This window comes from Lytechinus variegatus, chromosome 8 (genome assembly GCF_018143015.1).
Source record: "Lytechinus variegatus isolate NC3 chromosome 8, Lvar_3.0, whole genome shotgun sequence".
Lineage (NCBI taxonomy): Eukaryota > Metazoa > Echinodermata > Echinoidea > Temnopleuroida > Toxopneustidae > Lytechinus > Lytechinus variegatus.
Genome location: NC_054747.1, coordinates 27,911,714 through 27,933,036, shown reverse-complemented (window position 1 = coordinate 27,933,036; position 21,323 = coordinate 27,911,714). Strand labels below are relative to the sequence as shown.

Below are 21,323 nucleotides of genomic sequence, written 5' to 3'. Positions count from 1 at the left end.
AACAAAGGCACAGGAGGTTCAGAATGTTATTAGACGAAATCTTTGGGGATGTACCAAGGAGGTCAAATCCACTGCATATAAATCCTTGGTAAGGCCTATCTTAGAATACGCAACTACAGCATGGGACCCGGCACTTAAGCAGAACATCAACTCACTTGAACGGATTCAAAGACAAGCAGCAAGATTTTGAACTAACAACTACACAAGAGAAGATGTTGTTGTTACAGGGGTCCTATAGGTTTGGGCTGGGCTTCACTCAAAGATAGAAGAACCAATAGCGTAGGCTTGATGGTCAAAATGGTGAATGGACTAGTCTCAATCCCCATTCAGGACAATGTCCAATTCAATGAAAGATCTACGAGATACAACCCAAAAAAGTTTAAAAACATCGGACATAAAGCTAGTGCCTTCCAAGACTCTTTTTTGTATAAACCAAACTCGATTTTAATAAACTCCCTGCAGACACAGTGAACTCATTATCTTTGGACTCATTCAAAAGTAAATTATATTTCAATTAATACTTCGAGTCACTCTACACTAAGCGAGATTTCAAGTTAGCGTGGTGTGCCAACCCTGGCATTTTGCTGCATGACTGAACTATACAGATACGGATGGGGAAATAATTAGTGGTTTTTGTGCCTTGAGTCTGAGATAAGTTTTTTTTAAACAAGTGCACACCTACTTAGCAATAATGCATATAGCATTTCCATTTATTTGAAAGCAGGATAAAAGAGCATTGATTGCTTTTAAGAATAGACTGGATAATCATTGGGAGAAGATTGCCTATCAATTTGAGTAATTTTCGTTTCTTGTGTGTTTCTATGGAATTTTTCACTGTCTACGATACCCCTGCCACCCCTCCATGCCAACATAAAGAGCGCATCTAATTTTGTTTGAAGGAGAGCAGCAATAGACATTTCTACTTTGATCGATGCTTAGTCCTACAACATCGTTGGAGTAAACTAAACTAAATGCCTTTCTCACGGTCATAAGTGCCGCGGCAGGGATCGAACCCCGGACTTTCAATGTATAGCCACTCGGCCACGGCACCTCCACAGTTTTTTTTAATGCCTTTTAGCCTTTATTCAGATAATATCACATTTTTCATGCATACAAAAGTAATAAATGAAATATACAAAGTAAAGTGAAATACATATATACAGCAATATAACAAATGAAATATACATTATGATGAACATTTTTTTAACAAAAATTATCACAACTTATAATGCAAAGAAATCCATTATTTTCACATGTATTTACTTGTATACTAAAAAAAAACAAGAATACAAACAAAGACTTTTTTAAATTCTGAGCAAATAATAAAATTGATATAGATAATACTTCGTTTAATAAAGATGTGAATAAGCTATCCCATAATTGAAAATGTATATATATTTTATATCTCTGTATTTTGTAATACAATACAATACAAAAAAGAATAAGTCTCTACGTTTACACTTAAAAAGTGTACAACAATCTAAATAAAGATTTTTTTTTATATCAAGCACACAAAAACAACAACGAACACAAAAACAGAACAACCCCCCCCCCAAAAAAAAAAAAACAGTGAATGTGAAGGGGAGCAGCCAAGCTGAAACCCTTTATCTTTTTAAATTGATGGGCAAGGATCAGTGGGATTTTTTTTTTAAACAAGTGAACACCTAGTTAGCAATAATGCATATAGCATTTCCATTTATTTGAAAGCAGGATAAAAGAGCATTCCAGATTAAATGACTTGCTCATGGGCATAGGTGCCACGGCCGGGGATCGAACCCCGGAGTGCCCTAAATCAGAGTAGTGTTGCTGCCCTCTACGTTCGCTAGTTTCACTGATCTGGAAAACGGAAGAAAGGTTGTCCATCCTGCCTCCTGATACTGAGTAGGCCCCCTGCTGGCCTAGGCCTAGCCTAAATGGATCCTAAGCGGCTGATCGAAGGTATGAAGCTGAAGACGGGAGTTTCTTAAATTTTCTATTAAAAAAAAAGCGAGTTAGGCCCTACATGTATTTGGATTTTGGTCAAAGCTCTTTCCTCTACTTCATGCGTGCCCGCGTGTGCTTATTCGTGTTAGTACTAGTAGGGACTGTAGGGTTATTTCACTCATTCAATGAACAAGGCACTTGTTCACTGCTACCATCCTGCCTGTGGGGAATCTACAGGTAGGACTATGGTATGCCAATGTTGTCCAGAGCACACACTTTAAAAAGTCATTAAAATATCACTTTTGTGACCAAAATTATTAATTTCCGTACAGTTGCAATTTATTTTTCATTAGTAACTTGGGAATATTTTTTGTATTCACCAGAGCGCGCAAAAACTTGAATTTTGGGCATATTTTTGTGTACGCCCTCTATTGGTGGAAAGTAATATGGCAAGAAAATTTTCATTTTTTGATCTGTATATTTAATTACAAAAAAAATGATTTAAAGTATCAAATTTAAATAAGAGCCAAGTTGTATGAATAATAGGTGTAATGGAAACTGTCAGTGTAAAAACATCAAGCATTTGCCCCAAACAAAAAGAGAAAATTAGCCAGACATTGCCACCCTTATTTTGCCACACATGGAGATATAACTGAGAACAAGGTTATATCATAACCTTGTTCATTGAATGAGTGGAACAAGGTGAAGGTTTCGTCTTACGATACTTTATACTGCATCTACTAAAAAATACAGTTGTTCCTGCAGTCAAGTTTCCAGGTCTATCTTGTAGTCTTCCTAGCTTGGATAAGTCAAGTTTCCAGGTCTATCATCTTGTTGTCTTCCTAGCTTGGATAAGTTCACTCATTCAAATTAATTTTGGCTGTTAAACACTTAGAATAGTTTTTGTAAAAAAATACAGAGTAAGAAAAAAGCAATTATTAAGCGACCGCAACAGCACAGTTCTCTTAGTCCCTTCTTTCTGAATAGTGAATCAATTATACTTTTGGCAGTGTAATATTAAAATTAAAGCAATATCATCTCTGTGCAGTTTGTCAAAAAAATGATGTTTAGAATTAGATGTAGACAAAATTCTGCATGTGGGGGAATGATACAGATACATGTAGCCTATGGGGACTGTGTCCCTTACACAGCATGCAAGATGGCTACATGTAGCTCTGTGTGGAGGAAGAGGAGACAGACAGTAAAACAGTTTTGACTCCACACAGACAATTTCTACTTTGAGCTGGGCCTACGCACCTGGTTTTACTTATTGATGCTATTAGGGGATAGTTTCAGTTTCCAGGTTAGCCCTGGCGATGAGTTGGTTTTACCAAAAGTAGAACATTTAGAGAAAGATAATAAGGAAGGTTCAGTGAAGAATCATCAAAGTATAAATAGAGTTATGATTTATGAAAGTTATTATTTTTGAAAATTGTGATGTCATTTGTGAGCAGCTCCTTGGCCATGGGTGTATGATGTCATATTATGCAAGGGGGGGGGGTTGAAAGAATAGTTCATGCCCCCTCTCAACAATAGGTTTACCACTTACATGTAGATTTACGCCATTGTCCTCTACCCAAGACAGTTCATATAATGGATGCATAGATCTCTCAGTATATTGAATGATTATGAATTCCTATAAATTCCAATAAATGGGACATGATCACTGAACAAGTCAGATATATTTTCTCATAGAATGGAGTGTGAAATGCACTTAACATGATTATGGTATGTCCATTTGTCTGATGATAATCTACTTCACATTCAAATCAAATCACTTCAATTGTTTGATGAAATGACACTTATAGGGTTTATATCACAAGACAAAAGGAGCCAAGCAGCTGCTCTTCTGTGACACCCTAAAATGCAGTTTTGTCTTTATTCTCATAGAAATGCCCAAGTATTTACCAAAATTGAAAGAAAAATAGATGTATATGCATAAAAATATGTTTACAAAAATACAGGTGCAAGTACTACTTATAATGGAAACCTTATAAGTAGCAAGCTGTGTGTATTTATTTGTAGTGCAATTTGAAATTAGGTTTATTGCACCTCTGGTAAAAAGTATTACCGGTATACTCATTCCATTTGCTCTTTACCTATTTTTCTTTATTATGTTCCAGGTAAGAGTTCTGTGAAGATGAATAGCAAACGCAAAATGAAAACCTGGAGTAACGATGATTTAGTGGTAGCCTTTCAAACTATGAAAGCACAAGGGATGTCAATACGTCAGGGCGCCAAGGCCTTTGGAATACCATACAGCACCCTGCGTGATAAGTCTTGCGGCAGAACACCACTCTTTACTACCCAAGGACCCAAACCATACCTCAGTAAAGAAGAGGAAAAGAAGATTGTGGACTGGGCTAACGAAATGGCAAGCCAGGGTGCCAGTCAATCCAAAGGGGATATCCAAAACGTAAGTTCGCTAACATTTTGCAGAGCTAAAATGACTGTACATACATGAATGAGTACCTGTATATTTCATCTTTGTGATCTACCATCAACAATGACATACCTGTAAAATGACCGCAAAGGAGCAGAGAAGTATAGAGCTGCCAAGTAGTACTGATTCAGTATTTTGTACTTAAAACTTAGAAGAATACAGATGGTTTCATGCAACATTCTCAAGAAGAGCCGTGGTGTAGTGGTTCTGACTCTCGCCTTGTAAACAGAGGGTCGTGTGTTCGAATCCCACAGTGGTCTAGCATCCTTTAGCAAGGCATTAATCCACACTTCGCCACTCTCGACCCAGATGCTCAATGGGTACCCGGTAGGATGCAAAAGTTATGTATGTTTGAATTTGCCAGCGCCATAATGAGGCTACGATGAATGAAAGGAATGCTCCTGGGGAGTGGAAATTGTGCACTTTTCGGGCAGGATTGAAATAAATCCAATGACTGGGGTAATAATATGCTTATAATAATAATAATATTGTACTTATATAGCGCATAATATTGGTAATCTCTATGCGCTTAACAAATGAATTATCTATTACATAAGAGATCAAATTATTAATATGGTTTGCATTAAAAAACGCTTAAACGCGCTTTGAGTCATTCTGGGAAAAGCGCTATATAGAAATCGGCCTATTATTATCAATGTTCTGATTTATAAAGTTTCAGTTTTGTGTTGTTCTACATTTACGTTATAGATTTCCTCACCAAAATATGGATTCCAAGCTTTTAAAATAATCAAATGTTATTGATCAGGTTGGCAGCTCTGTGGGTATGGCAATAAATCTAGCCAGAGAATTACAAAAGGATATACAGAATAAGTTACAAGACATGAAACAAAGCAACAACAAAAAAAAAACCTTTACTTTGATAGTGAAGTAAAAAAAAAAAAGAAAAAAAAGGTCCTACAATGTAAGAAGAAGTAGCCGGATGTTACAGACATTGGAGATATAACAAAAAATTAAATTTACAGGAGAGATAGCCCTATCATGCCCGGGAGGGGAGGGGGTGCTTTTTTTATGCCCCCCTTGATTTTATTTTTTCACAATAAATCTGTAACGTGTAAAGATCGTGCTACAACATTTCATGACTTTTTCCCTAATGGTAACACATGGATACGGAACCTGACACAGGACACGCTTCCGGAGCTTCTCAACAAGTGCATTTCAGACCAAAATTTTCTCAAAAACATGAGATACACACGGTTACAAAATATTTTGAGATTATTCCCGACTTAATGGGAAATCCTCTGGCGATCTGCATGTAGCTGTTTGTTCCAGTCTCCTAAAATTTTGATAACTTCCTGTAGCTTCTTTGCAATTAAGCCGATCACTTAAATATGCCTGGGAAGGATATGTGTGAAAAACTGGGAAGGTTTTTCTGTTTCTGTTTGTGGTAACTCCCGCAGGAACTCGGCAGGACAGCATTTTGCTGGTAAACGCCAAGCTGGTATATAACCAATTACCTATGAAACATTTTACGTCTAGGTTAATCAGTCATAGTGGCTGACGTTATAGACGACAGATATCACTCTCGGGCCTTTTTATCAAAGTGGAGACAATGGCAGAGTTGGGATTCGAACTCACAACCTTGCGATTATGAGTCCAATGCTCTAACCACTGGACCACACGACCCGTTTTCTATCCCATCTCATTTTTATTGGTCCTTTGTTTTTTGTTGCCATTTTGTGACTTAAGATTCAGAATCGAATTGCTTTGAGGGGCTATAGCCTCTCTGTGAATCAACCAATCTCTTAATTATTGAAATGTGTTTCAATACAGTTATATAGATTATTGAACAAGCATGTGCAGAAATGTTCATTTTGACTGAGGAGAATTTGAAGTGCCCTGATGAATGTTTGATCAGTTTCTTTCGGAATCCAGTTTGAATACCTGATTGTAATTACATTTTCTTGTGAGTTATGAAAGCATAACTTGAATATGAAAGTTATTAGGGCAATTCCATAAAATGATCAACCTTTTGGTACATCCGACCCCCATTTTTCTCAAATCTTTACTTCACTTCATAAACTGACCAAGTCATGGTCATTTAGAGAACATTACAGGCTGTCAAAAAAAAAAAAAAATCAGAGACCAAAAATTTCATGAAGGTCCCACATATAGGGAAGTCGGACGTACATATTTCATGGAATTGCCCATTAGCTGATTGCAATTAATTTCTATTTCCTTTTTTTTGCAGGTTGTTAAAGCTTTCCTTGAAAATGATGGTCGGGAGCATCCCTTCTTAGACAACTTACCAGGAAAAAAGTGGTGGAGAAGTTTTTTGAAGAGAAACCCTAACCTAGTATACCGGCAGATGCAAACAGGCAAACAAGCGGAGCCACACAAAGGCTACCCGAAGGTATTAGACGATAGGATCGAGATGTGGTTTATTGAATTCGAGGCACGTCTGCAGAAGGAGGGACCACTCCCCATGCTTGCCGATCCTCAGAGGTTTTGCGGTGAACAACAGAGACAATCATCTATTGATGGAGTATTAAAGAGCTTTCCTGCACCATCAACATCCACACCAGGTCAACCACTGTCAACGCCTTCCACATCACCAACACTGCCACAGGAGTCGCAAGATGTTGTTGAATGTCAAAGCAATGGAACCTCCTCTCCATGCAAGGGCACATCTGAAGACCAAAGGGAGAAAAGAGGACCCTCTTCTCCAGCTATCACCGTAGATGAATTCTTCCTCTACGTTCGTTGTAGAAGATCAGTAGAGAATTGGAAACAGAAAGAGGTTGATAAGAGAAAGATGGCAGAGAATGAACAGAGAGAAACGGAAGAACATATTGAACAAGAGACAGAATATGAGATGGTTAGCGGTGCGGATGATGCGGACACAGGCGAGGAAAGAATGGACTCTGCAGAACCAGTGGTGATTCTGTGTAATGAAGGAGACTGCGTGTCTGAAGTCACTGTAGCTACAAGTACTCTCGAAGGCATACTAGAACAGGAGCGGAAGAAGCGAGTAAGCCCAAGAAAGAGATCACTGGAAGTCAGCAAGGCTGAGAATCGGCATAAAATCAAGGCACGAACAGAGTACGAGATGGTAAATGATGCTAATGAAGAGAACACTGAAGTAATGAAACGGAAGCCAAAGAAGCGAGTGCCAGGAAGACCAAGGAAGACATCGCAGCAAGTGAGCAAGAGCGAGCTTCAGAAGAACATCAAAGCCCAGGTTATTGAGATAATGAACAGCGTATTCAATGTTGATGTGGAAGAGATGATGAAATTGCAAAAAGAGAAAGCAAAGAAAGCGAAACAAGTAAAAATGAAAGGAATGGAAAAAAGAAAAGACCAGAAGCTACCAAGCAGGGAGAACATAGAGCATGAAAGTGATGCTGGTGAATTCCGGAAGGAATTGATTGTAGAAGCTAAAGACAAGGTCAGAGCAGTGCCAAATATAAAGACCGTAACTAGTCAAAAGGAAATCTATGTTTGCCCTGCTTGTCATAAATTCAGCGGAGACGATGAAGCATGGATTGGCTGTGATCACTGCGTAAGATGGTTGCATCTATCCTGTACAAGTATGCATTTGTTGCGAGGTGTCGACCTCGCAGGCTTTGATTATAGATGCAAATACTGTTGACTGACGACATTGACATTTCTCTACAAAATATTTCTTTGTGACTGAATGAAGTATGGACACAAATTCCTTGCTATTACATTAAAGTGAAATTACATTTTGAGGATGGAGTATTTTTCCCAATTGTCTGGGGGCATTTCAATCTTGTTTAGCCTGGACTGGTATGTTAGATTTGCCAGCAGAAGCTGAAAGTGATTTTTTTTATATATTAAAGCACTCCAAGCTGCAAAAGCACAATTCAGGTTTTACATAGGTCTGTATGTAGAATAGATGAATTATTATTTTTTATTTACGATTTACAATTTTTTTTTATGTGTAGAGGATGCTGACTCTGACAATAATTAGTATTTGAACTGATGAAGACTTGTACAGCTATCCAGCATTTTTTTTTATTTTATTTTTAGAATGTCTTTCTTTGGTTGTTTTTTGGCCAGTGCAGGAAAACCTGCTACAGATACATATATTAATAAGACGGAAATATGATAGCAGCATCCAGTCAGAAACTAAGGTCTGATCAAATTAAAGAGGAAATCTCCCCATGATATCTCCACAGTGATATTAAAGAAGAAAATTGATGCGTAATAATCTCAAATTCAGTTTTTCTACATACAGGGTACAAAGGAATGTATTCACAATCGTCCTGACAGAATTTATCATACAGACTTCAGGCCGGGGAGGACAATAAATATAAATTTCAGAGTCCGCTGAATTTGAATATTTCTCAATCGATTTACAGAGCTGCCAAGTGGTGAAAGTTATTAATAGTAGGTATAGGTTTGGCCTGAGTTCATGGGTGACAGAGCAGAGGATTGTTATTATTTTTTTGATTGGGGGGGGGGAACGCAACAATAGATGCCCCCCCCCTCCCGATGAACAAAGGATAATCCTCTGCACTGATGCCCTTTCCCCGAGTTCTCCACCATGTTGTATTCGTGTTAAATCGTGTTGCTATTTTGTTGTTGCTCTTTTGTAGGAAAGGCATAGGCAAGTAACTTTGGCTTCAGTACTCAAATTGATTTGGACTTTGGAAATCTGTAAGACTTAAAAAAAGGGGAAGTTCACCCTGACAAGAAAATAATAGTTAACATAGAAAAAAATTATAAGAGATACATGTATTGCCAACGGCTTGAGGAAAATCCATCAAAGAATAAAAATATTCAAATTTTAATTATTTGATTGTGACATCATCTGCGAACAGCTTTCCCGTACTTCAATCACATGTTGAAAATCAATGAAATGTCATTTTATTTTATTATTAGAATTTAGAAATGATTTTTGTTGTACCCTCGGTACATCAATTGAAATTGCTTCAACTTGTTTTGTTACAGAACTTTGTGAAAAAGGCGTTTGGGAGAAATGTGATTCCCTTTTACCATACGGTATATGGTACTGCCCTTTTTTGTCGGATAGCTTATTATTGTTCTATTAAATTTTGTTGTTATAACTTATATGAAGCTTTTTGAGATTGGCTTATTTCAAACTACTGAATTGGTCCTTTTACAAATTAAGTGTATTCTGTTCCTTTAAATTTTACTTGTCTTTTTTAATAATGCAATTCAAGCAAAATATGAGAAACTGAGAAAAAGATTTAGTAAAGGTTTGGCAAAATCCATGAATGTACAATAATTAAAGAGAATTTTAAAATTGTTGATTTCGTGACGCAACATGCATGCTGCTTTAATATGTAATGTCACTTGATAACCATCCTACAAGATTCAAATTGTCAGAAAATTGAAAATTACCTTTTTAACGCCTATCCATTCCATGTTTAATAAGATGCACTAAATCTATGCACTGCTCTGTTAAAAATATTTCCAGTCATCTTGACCCTATGGAAATGTATAGGATTTATACATACATGACATATTTTACATCAGCCTTCATGTGACGTCACAAATCAATTTAGAACTATTTATTTTGTAAATTTTCACATATCCATTACAGAAATATTTGAAATGTTGATAAATGATAACAATAAATTTAAAACCATCAAATAGCCTTTTTCAAGCACAAAATTGCTTTAAAAATTGTTTAGACCTTTCTAGAGAGGGGTGGGTCCTGGAGAAACTCAAAATTTTATGCGTGTCCTTATGGAAGCTTACCATGAGCATTTTCCGTTAATCACTGTGAAGTCTTTACCTTGCGATAAGCCATGGATTACGGACAAGATCAAGATTATGATTCGCGATCGTCAGCGTGCATTCCGTAAAGGTAATAACGAAACAAGTCGCCTTCTGAAAAGGAAAGTATCACGTGAAATTTTGAAGCGTAAGAAGACCTACTACTCTTCGAAAATTGAAAACTTGAAGAAATCGCAACCATCTAAATGGCATCGACAATTACGCGATATTGTTGGTATGAACAAAACGAAGAATAGCTCTATTCTCCCACCTGAGTTAGGTCTTAATCCACGCCAACAAGCGATCAATATCAACGATTTCTTTGCTGATATTTGTAACTCTCTTCCTCCTCTTGATTATTCATCATTTCCAGCATACTTACCAGCACGCTCCCCATTTAAAATACGGAGGGACCAGGTATATTTTCTTTTAAAGAAGCTTGATCCAAAGAAAGCAATACATCCAGATGATTTGCCCATTAAGTTAATTCGCGAGTTCGCGGTGGAGTTAGCGTGCCCTCTTACTGACATCTTTAACGCTGTGTTGACTTCCTGTGTATATCCTACCTCCTGGAAATCTTCAGTCATCACTCCGATTCCAAAGAAGTATCCCGTAGCCGATTTTTCTGATCTTAGACCGATTTCAATCACTCCGATTTTCTCTCGCGTGTTTGAAACCTTCTTAACAAAACGTATGATGTCCGACCTTACTCCTCATCTTGATCGTCGGCAATTCGGTAACATTCCTGGTAGCTCAACGACGCACTATCTTATCAGCCTCTTGGATGCCATTCTGAAAGGCCTCGATAAGCCTCGCCAGTCAGCCACCTTATGTACTATCGATTTCTCTAAGGCCTTTGATCGAGTGAATCATGGCACCGTTGTTCGCAAACTTATCACTTACGGGATCGATGCCTCAATTATTCCAACTGTGTGCAGTTTTCTGACTGGTCGATCCCAGTCCGTCAAAGTTGGTGATTTAATCTCGGAAGCTAGAACCTTAACCTGCGGGGTGCCCCAAGGGACCCGGTTGGGTCCCCTCCTCTTTCTAACACTAGTCAATGATGCCTTAGCAAACTACCCAGATCGTTGGAAGTATGTTGATGACATGAGCCTGTTGGATATCCATTGTAATGCTGACCCCTCCTCGCTACAACCTGTTCTTGACCATCTTGAAGAGTGGTGCAAATTAAATGATGTGAAACCGAATCCAAGCAAATGTTTGTCAATGCTTGTATCCTTCAAGCGCACTCAGTCAGCCCAGCAAACCCTGTTCCTTGACCACAGGGCTATCCCCAATTGCACTTCTCAGAAAATCCTCGGAGTTATAGTACAATCAGATTTAAAATGGAATTCACAAGTGTCAGACATGATTTCACGTGCCGGTAAGCGACTGTACATATTGTGTCGGCTACGTCGTTTGGGTGTTTCATGTGATGATCTGGCTCTCATCTATTCGATTTACATCCGACCTCTACTAGAATATGCTTCTCCAGCTTGGTCCACATCAATCTCTCAACAGTTGGCTTCCAGTCTGGAGAAAGTGCAGAAACGCGTGTGCCGTATCATCCTTGGATACCAGTACTCGTATGAAAGCGCTCTTACTCACCTCAATCTCCAGAGTCTTTCTTCTCGCCGTCTCACCCTTCTTGAATCTTTTTCTCTTAAACTGGTTCAGTCAGCACGACATTGTGATCTTCTACCTCCAACGCGTCGCCAAACCTCTTGCCGTGAGCTTAGGAACTCACAACACATCACTGTGCCTCGGTGTAGAACTGAAAGATACCGCTCCTCAACTATCCCCTCTGTAGTGCGTCTTCTTAACCAGTTATAGTTAAAATTATTTTTATCATGCTTATGTGCAATATGTAGACTGTAATGTCAATTTTTATATGGATGTAATATTTATGCACGTCTCTATTTTTACATTTTATTATCAATGAATGCTGCTTATTCTTATCTTTCCCATACTTCCCTTTCTATATTCTTTTCTTTCCTGTCCCTTATTCTCCTCCCTTCTCCTTAACACAACAACTAAATTTTTAATTTTGTAACTTTTTAAGTAATGTGTCATTTAATTGTGTTGTATTATATTATGATTCAGTTTCTGTATGACATGCTGATTTTGTTATTTGTAAAGCAAGCAGTATCAGCCTTGGGGCTGCATGTTTTGTTTTTTTAATAAACCAGCTCAATTCAATTCAATTCAATTCAATTCAATATCATACATGTACCAAAGTCCAAACTGATTAGCTGATTGTGTGGAATTAAGTTGCATTGATTGCTAATTATCTTTCTTGCAATCAGCCCTAGGACCTTGTGGCTGTAACAAAAAGTTGGCATTTGATTGTGTGGTTGATTCCATAATTGACTGCATTCTTTGATTATTGCATATGATTAATAGTAAAAATCACTAAGATCTTTCTGTTCCCAGATCATAGTCTCTTGATGTCCAAAGATAACGCTTATCAGGGTCACGTCTTAACTTTTTGTACAACGCCTACTTAGCTTGTTGTACGCGATCAAATGGGAGGCTGAATGTCAAACATTCGTACCGTTGCACACAAGACGTACCATCCAAAATGTACCATTGCACGGCTTTAGGTGACATCACAATGCGATTTCATTGAATAAGGTGACAATGCGCGTACAGCCCGCTGGCTAAATGCGCAATGCTGTCCAAGATCATGTGCGTTTGTGGGCCCGGCTTGTGGGATTTTGCTTTTCGCTTTCAATATTTTTGCTCCCTTTTCATAGATTACTGGAGGAAAAGCTCCTGTTTTTTTTCATATTTTCGCTAGATTCCGAGGCGTTGTACAACACAAATAGCGAATATTCTTATTCGTGCAATGGTGCGAGATTTCGCATTCGGTGAAAGAAACGCTCTATTCAACGAGGCGTTAGCCGAGTTGAATAGAGCATCTTTCTTTCACCTCATGCGAAATCTCGCACTCATGCCTATTCGCTATTTGTATAACAATCGATCCAATCAATCATAACTCTCTGGAAATCCCATCAGTGTTGTAATCTTTTCTACAGGAAATTTGTGAAATGTCCATTGTAAACAAACAACACATCAAATTGTCAAGAAATCAATGAATTTATGGATATAAATTTATATCTAGAACGATTTTTGAACAAACATGCATTTTATATGTTGACTTTGGTGGCCGTCCATAGTTGAGATGGATCGGATCAATAGCAACTTTTTGTAAGACGGCCCCTGGGTCCGTCTAACAAAGAGTTTCGATTGATCCAATCAACTACCTGAAAATCAATGTCAGAAATTTTCCTAAATGAAGTTTGCTAAATGTCCTTAATTTACAAATAGGAGCTCACTAAAATGTCAAGACAATGATGCAAGTATGAATATCATTATTAGTTAGAAAACAATTTGAATCAGCATGTATTTTAGAACTTGGCATTGCTGGCTTTTCATAGTTGTGGTTTATGAAGTCGATCATAACACTTTGTGAGACGGGGGGCTGGTCAATCGAACCTCGATGTGAGACCAGACCTGGTATTAACCATACATGTACGTTGTTTTCTTCACTAGTAGTACCATGGTACACTACACAGTTTACAAATGGATGCTAATCAGGTCAGTTTCAACTCTTGTGTGAGACCAATCCATGGGCCCGTCTTACCAAGAGTTGTGATTGATTCCGAACAATCGCAAATATGGAAAGTCAGCAAAGTCAACATAAGAAATGCATGTTTGTTCAAAAAAAATTCTAGATTCTGGACAATTAGGTGTGTTCTCCTTTTGTTTACAAAGGAAACTTTTGGGCTATTTCACATTAAGTGTACACTTTTGAAAAAATGGACTTTCCCCTATTTTAGCTGATTTGTAACATTCAATTGATTGTACTTGCAGTTTGGTTTGATGCACCTGATCTATTCCAATCTACAGTTGCAATTTCATGATGGTTCAAGTACTTTTTCTGTTAATTTTCGGCATTTTTTGTGCATTTTTAACAGAAAATGGAGTCTCATTCAACATTTTCAAAAAAGTTAATTGATATCTTGGATAAATTTGAAGAGAGATGTGTTGAATATTAATGTTATGGAAAAGTACAACTAGTAAGCAATACAATAAACTTTATTTGATCGAATTTGACCTATAATTGAGAAACTTATGAATATTCTTGTAAAATGTGTTTTCTCCGTTAAACAAAAAGGACATGTCCTCTCCAGAACAAATATGTCATCAGCAGTGAATAAAATTGATAAATTTGTGCAAAAACTCTGCTAATTCAATCTTCAGAATGCATGTAAGTCAAGACATATGTCAAATCTTTGACTCTATTTTGCTGGATACTTTTTATCTCTTGGCTATTTTGATGTATCATTTCTCCGTTAAAAGTGCGTCCTCTCCAGAACGCAAGACTTTTTCATTTTTTGAAGCACTAAGGAACCTGATACCCATTGTTGTGGTATAGAATTAATAGTATACTTCAGTTCAACACAAATGAGATTCAATTTTCCCTCTTTATTCATGTAGATGGTGAGTAATTCACACTTATGCAATGTTAAATGGAATGTCCTCTCCAGCACAAAGGTTCATCATTTTTTAACAATGCACAGAAATAATAATTTTAACAAGAAAAGCCCTTCTTTTATGTAAGAAAATAATGATCTGTTGTTGGTCACAGAGATATAATTCATAAAATATCATTTTATTTATGAGAATTTCATTCTCAATTGAATTATATTTTACATTATCAATATAATTGGGCAATATAGGAGGATCAGACGAAAACATTCTCACACCATGTTTGGATATTCAAGAAAATTTAATGTGATACTATTTGTAATTGTGTAAATGACAAAATCTGCTGATCCTGGCACTTATATACTACCCTTACAAGCAGCAAACTGTATGGTTTCATGTTGTTCTGGAGAGGACATTTATTTTAACACGATGGTTGCATTTACTCTTGGGTCACTTGTACACATATCTAGAGCTAACTACTGATTTATTTTTATTTTAAAGTTGTAGGGTGGCTAATTGGCATTATGGTTCTTACTACAGGGCAATTCCATGTTGCTCAAATGACACATTGTAGGCACCCTAGAATATATTGTAATTGCCACATTTTTTACCATGGAGTTTGACAATCTCTTTTCTGTACAAGGTGTGTGATTTCTTAATACACCTTGGTATATTATTATAATTTGATTCAACAAGTCTATCAGAAAATTTGGAAATTATACAAACTTTTGGTACTAATAAGAGCATGTCTTTATTTAAAAAAGGCCTCATACACTGTACAGTATGTACATACTAAGCAGTGGGCAATGGGTATGTGATTTCTGGCAGAGGTTCACAAGTGTACATGTAAAAGTTCAAAATTTTAGAAACATAATGATTGACAATTTTACCAAAATTAGTTTTACTCATCATGTTACACATTACATTCATATAATCATTGTCATGCCCCTGACCACAAAACTTTAACAGCTTGAAGCTGAATATTTAGATAAATAATTATTCAATATTTGGGGCGTAAAACTGTTTCTTATAACCTACATGTATTTTATATGGTTAATCGTCAACATTCAAGTAAAATATTTTTGTTACTTATAGTACATTTTATTAAGTGAAGTGGTGCAGAGTGAAAAATATTGTTCTATTATCTTTAAAAATTAAATTACTTGCAAGTTTCTGTGGTTCACTCAGGAGACACTTATATTTTAACCGTAGTTAGTCCTTTAAGATTTTAGTAATTAGTTTTTTTTTAACAACTAGCAAAATGAGTACATTCTGTTACTGTGATTTTTTTTACATTAATCTACAATTTTTATTCCCATATTCTCTACAAAAAAAATCTGTTTGATCCATGAAGTATGAAAAAAAATCTACTTACTTTTAACTTAAAGGATAGAAACTGCAAAACTGCTTAAGTTACAACATATGTATTACAAAAAGAAGTATTTTATTTTAAATGAGACACAGCTTACAACTGCCAATGATTGTAACTGAAGTACCTGCATCTTAACATTAAAATGCAGTGTCAAATGTTTATTCCGAGTTTTGCAAAGTTATAGATCTCTTTCCATTATTACATGCAAATACAAAACTTCCATTATTTGTAGCAATGAACATAAAATGGGCTGCAGTGACTTAAAAGGTTTATAAGAGAAAGCTTTTCTCAACAGTCAAATTATGACTGTGCTACATTATGTTAATGTGATTTTTATAACTATGTTATTTAAAACATCAAATGTATGATAAATGTAACAATACGAAATAAGAGGCATGTTAAATATGTTGATTACATGCAGGTATCATTTTTTTTATTTTACATGACAGAAGTAGTTATGTGTAGGCGAAGGATCAAAACTGGAAAACTGCCAACAAACCTTTTCTCATTGACTTTTATATATTATATATATTTTTTTTATAAACTGCTCTCTAAAAATTCTTTGGATTGTGTGAAAACTTTATGTTAAGAAAGAAATTGACTAATAATAACTGACAAAGAATGTAAAATTTCAGAAGAAAAACTCGACATAATTTACAAAAAATGAGTACCTATTGACAACATACATCTGTAGTTTTTAAGGAATTACCTGATTTTATTAATTTGATTTTAATTTGTTTTAAGTAGATATGAAGACTTTGATCTTTTATTGATATAAAGTTAATTCAAAGTTTTTCAGTTGACTTGAAGAATTAAAACTGCATTGAACAAATACTTTGTCCATGATTTGTACATTTTTCAATGGAAGTGATTTAAATCAATGATTTTTTAAAAAAAATCATGGTGATTTAAATCGCGATTTAAATCACGATTTAAATCAACGTGATTTAAATCCGCCAACCCTGTTTGATAGGCTTTGATTTCTGAAAAAATGACTGCAGAATAAGGCTTCTGTTTCTGTGATCGCTTTGATTCATAAGTGAAACACAGAAATTCATCATACCTGATGCAGCAGCAACAGGAGTGGAAGACATTGAACCATTCGTGACAATTGCCTTTTGTGTTTTACCTGCATTCAGACATCATGCTTTATAAAACCCTGATCCCTTAAAACTGGACCTTTTCCCTGCTAGGTCACAAGAAATTTTACTTCAGATTGATCTGTTGTCTGGCTAGTGGTATTGCTTCAGCAAATATACTGGTTTTTAAACAGCATTGCTAGTCCATCAGACTGCCAACACTTTGTTCTTTGTGTGATTCAAGTTGTCACATACAATCAGGAGTCAAGTTTTCCTGCAGACCACTTTGCCTCTGTCTTTGGTTCCAGTGTGCACTTTGAATATCATCTTGGCAACACATGTATAGTTTTTTTAAAAATCCACAGGCACAAATTATGTGGGAGTTTACTACTTAGTAGTAGCCTAGTAGTTTATATCGCATAAATTTTAGCACTGTCGAAAGGAGACCTCTTTGCAGATTTAGCTTCTTTTTTTTCTCTCTCTACAGTGCAACACTTTTCAGGGTTTCTTCTTAAAGTTGGTTAAAATAATTAAGTTCCTTCAGCTAAAAAAACAAAGACGGGGGTATTAAGTCACTCTCTGCATTTCCATACTGCCATTTAACTGTTCTATATGAACTTGAATGCAATAGCAATAATAATAATCATAATAATTATAATAATGTTATTAATAATAATAGTACTAATGATAACAAAAACAACAATAATAACAATTTTTATAATAATAATAAAACACTACTACAACTACTACTAATATTATAGTAATAATGGTAAATAATTAAAAAAAATGTTTCATTAATCTTGTTTAACATAGTCAAAGAAAAGCAGGTGCTAAATGTGCACTTATGTGACGTTATTTTTCATGAAGACCTGATAACTATGAAAAAAGAAAGGCCTATGCCAGTATTATTAAAGGTAGGCCTACATGTATTTTAATAATTAATAGTACATGTACTTTGTTAAACATTGTCCTATAATACTACAGGACACCTGTGTAAGTTTTCATTTTGGCAAATGGGCTGCATTTTAAGTGTTTTAAGCATTCATCATTTACTACTGCACCAGCAGTTAAATATACAAGGAACGTTGGTTTGGATAATATATGCTGATGTTTTAGATAAAATTCCTACACCTGTAAATACTACTTATATTGTTGTATGTAGGGTATATATGTTTACTTTGCATTTCTCTTAAGCAAAGAATGTCAAATGATTTAGTTCCAAGCAAGAAAGTTGCATTCAAATAAACTGTTAAACAAAATGTCCTCTCCAGAACTTATCAATGAGTAACACTTCGAGGGCTCACACTACAAAAATCTAAATAACATTAATAATGAACACACCAAGAAACTTCAGAGGTATCACTTTAATGATAAAATACTGATTATTTGATATGTCAGTGTGTGTTATTAAAAACTTAAACAAATTAGGGCCATATTTTCTGACATGTTATATTTAAGTTGCATTTAAGGTGAAAACTTTGTAGTTTATATTATTCCCAAATGTGTCATTTTGCTCTGTAACATTGCAGTAACATTTGGCATGTTATATAAAATATAATTGATGCACAGTTATTCACATATTAACTCACATTCTTGGAGTTCATACATGTAGGGAATATTGTTAAACAATTGTCCTCTCCAGTATACTGAGATAAATGAAGGTTTGGAAGCTCATGTTTGATTAGGTCTCCCACTTACTTGATAATTATACCCCTAAATAAATAGTTTAGACCTAAATAAAACAGTGTAATTCAAATTTGAAGCTATATCAAAAGAAAAAAATGGATTCCATGATGTTATTACATAAATTTTACCCCTTTGTCTCTCATTTTGCCATACCACACACTAATTTCATGGCAGAATACAGAATGCGTGAAGGTGAAATGAGTATATTGACATTTGATAAGCAATACAGATGCCTACAAATGAACACAAAACCATTTGTATAATAGTTACAGGGTTATAAAGTTGATGTGTTTCTTGTTAAACAAAATGTCCTCTCCAGACGCCTATTTTTCTTACCGTATTTCAGTTAACTTTTTAAACATGTAAAAATGGACTTGACGCTCTGTAATTTTAGATATTAAAGGTATATATCCTTAAGTTTCAGAATCTGTGAAGTTTTTCACCCAACAACAACTTTCATTTTTGACCCCCAGTGAGACTAAAAGTGTACACTTAGTGTGAAATGACCCTTTTACAAATTTCCTGTAGAAGAATTTATGGCATGATGGATTTCCATAGAGTTACGATCGATTGGTTCAATCGTAAATCTTTGTAAAATGGGGCCCCGGTAACCCATACAATATTTCCTCAACTAGTCACAAGGTACACCACACCCTTTACGAACAGATACCAAAGACAACGTTAAACTTCCATGTCAGAGATGTTTATTAAAGTAAGACAAAGAATTGCAAAACAAATTGATATCATCAAGTCATAAACATTATCAATGGATTTTGAATGCATTAAAATGAATAGAAAATATAGATCTCTTCTTAATGACAAAAAAACAAAACTTTAAAATCACACAGATAAAAAAAGACAAATCTCATAAATTTGCTCATCCACAAATTATAGAAGTGAATATGTCTGTACACTTCAAGGAACTGCCACTTTGTCTAAACCAACTTTGTCCACATGTCATTTAGCTTGTCTAATAACCATTCGTTCTAATTACTTTTTAGCCGTTTGTCATGTGTTTATTTCATCGAATACCCTCTTGGTCTAAAACCAGGGGAGCGTTTCATGAAAGGACTTATCGGATTGTTCATCTATCAAGTCTGGTTTTATGCGACAGTTACCATAGTAACAATGCTTCTCAGCCAATCAAAATCAAGGGAAATTGTCAGATCTGACAACTTGTCTGATGAAAATGTTGATGAAACGCTCCCCTGTATTCCATATGATGAATTACTAGTATATAGAATGAATCAAATATTCACTTGACTAAGTTACAAAGTGGAAATTAGAATACATGGGAATTAGACCAAGTGGTGATAGGACCACACTATAATGAGACCAAATCAATGGCAAACAAAGTGGGTTTAGGCTTTGTCTGCAAAGACCAGTACCGTGATATTTGCTCCGGCGACAACTGCTCCGGTGGAAAAGCAAACATGAAATCTAAGCTCCAAAACTGATTAAACCCTAATCCTTATCAGTGCATTATTCTGAACCAAACACTCTATTGCAATCCTACATGTAACTCTAACCTTATGCCCTCTGAGATATTAAGGCGGGAGCAACTGTCGCAAGAGCAAATATCCCAGGAGCAAATGTTGTGTCACCAGAAGACCAAGTGGCTACAAACTACTGAAGAAAGGGCAATAGTCTCCATTCACTGGTGGCTGCAGTCACATATTCCCTATGGCGAGTCGAAAACATGTTTTATTCATACACTGTATTTATTCCAACCACCTACATGTATATGTAAAGGTGACCGCACACCTTACGACTGGTCTGCGACCTGATTTCAAAATAAAATGTGTAATGTTCTAAATCATCGTACGAATACCTATGATCAAATTTATGACTATGCTATCATCCTTTTTAGAATGAAAGCGAATTCAATATCTAGTCGTAATGAAGTCATAGCAGTCGTAAGATTGGCTATGATTTGAAAATAATTTGGACTTAACTCCAAAATAAGGGCTTGCAATCTTTTAAAATGGTTATAATATTATTTCAATTAATTTTAACCTCAAATAAAATGATATGTTCCATTCACATCTTCAGAAAATGAGCAAAATGCGATTCGTTCCAAAATCGGATCGCGAACAGTTGTAAGGTGTGCGGTGGCCTTTACTGGTACAAAAAATGTTAAAACGGCTGTTTTCGACTCGCCGTAGGGGAAATGTGACTGCGCCATAATTCAGCATACAATGCAATATCACAATGTGATACATGCATGTTAGTACATTAAATAAACAAACACTAATAGTCAATAACATTCTACAAGACTCGATGGCTGATGAACACTTAATACTATGGCTAGCTACTTGTGAATGTCGTTAATCATAGAAGTTTTTTAGAATAAACTTACCTAACTGGGAAATCATACACCAAGTGTAATCTACACAGTTGGAGTAAATTTCATAAACCTGGTGGTTGTTTCATAAAGCTGTTCGCAAGTTAAGAGCAACTTCAAGAACGACTGGTGATCCTTTCTTAAGGTAAATGATTTTCATCATTAAATGTTCAATGGTGATTATTTAGTGTGTAAGAAAGGTTCACCAGTCATTCTTAAAGTTATTCTCAGCTTTACAGAACAGCCCTGGTGGGT

General features: G+C 35.8%; 1 protein-coding gene across 1 annotated transcript; it reads left to right on the top strand.

Moving 5' to 3' along the window:
* The first annotated feature begins 1,899 nt into the window (after nt 1-1,899).
* LOC121420280 lies at nt 1,900-9,421 on the top strand. Its single transcript, XM_041614856.1, has 3 exons — nt 1,900-1,938; nt 4,047-4,339; nt 6,576-9,421. Exons 1-3 carry the CDS (start codon nt 1,914-1,916, stop codon nt 7,974-7,976), a joined length of 1,719 nt encoding a protein of 572 aa, XP_041470790.1. The 5' UTR covers nt 1,900-1,913; the 3' UTR covers nt 7,977-9,421.
* The last annotated feature ends 11,902 nt before the right edge of the window (nt 9,422-21,323 follow it).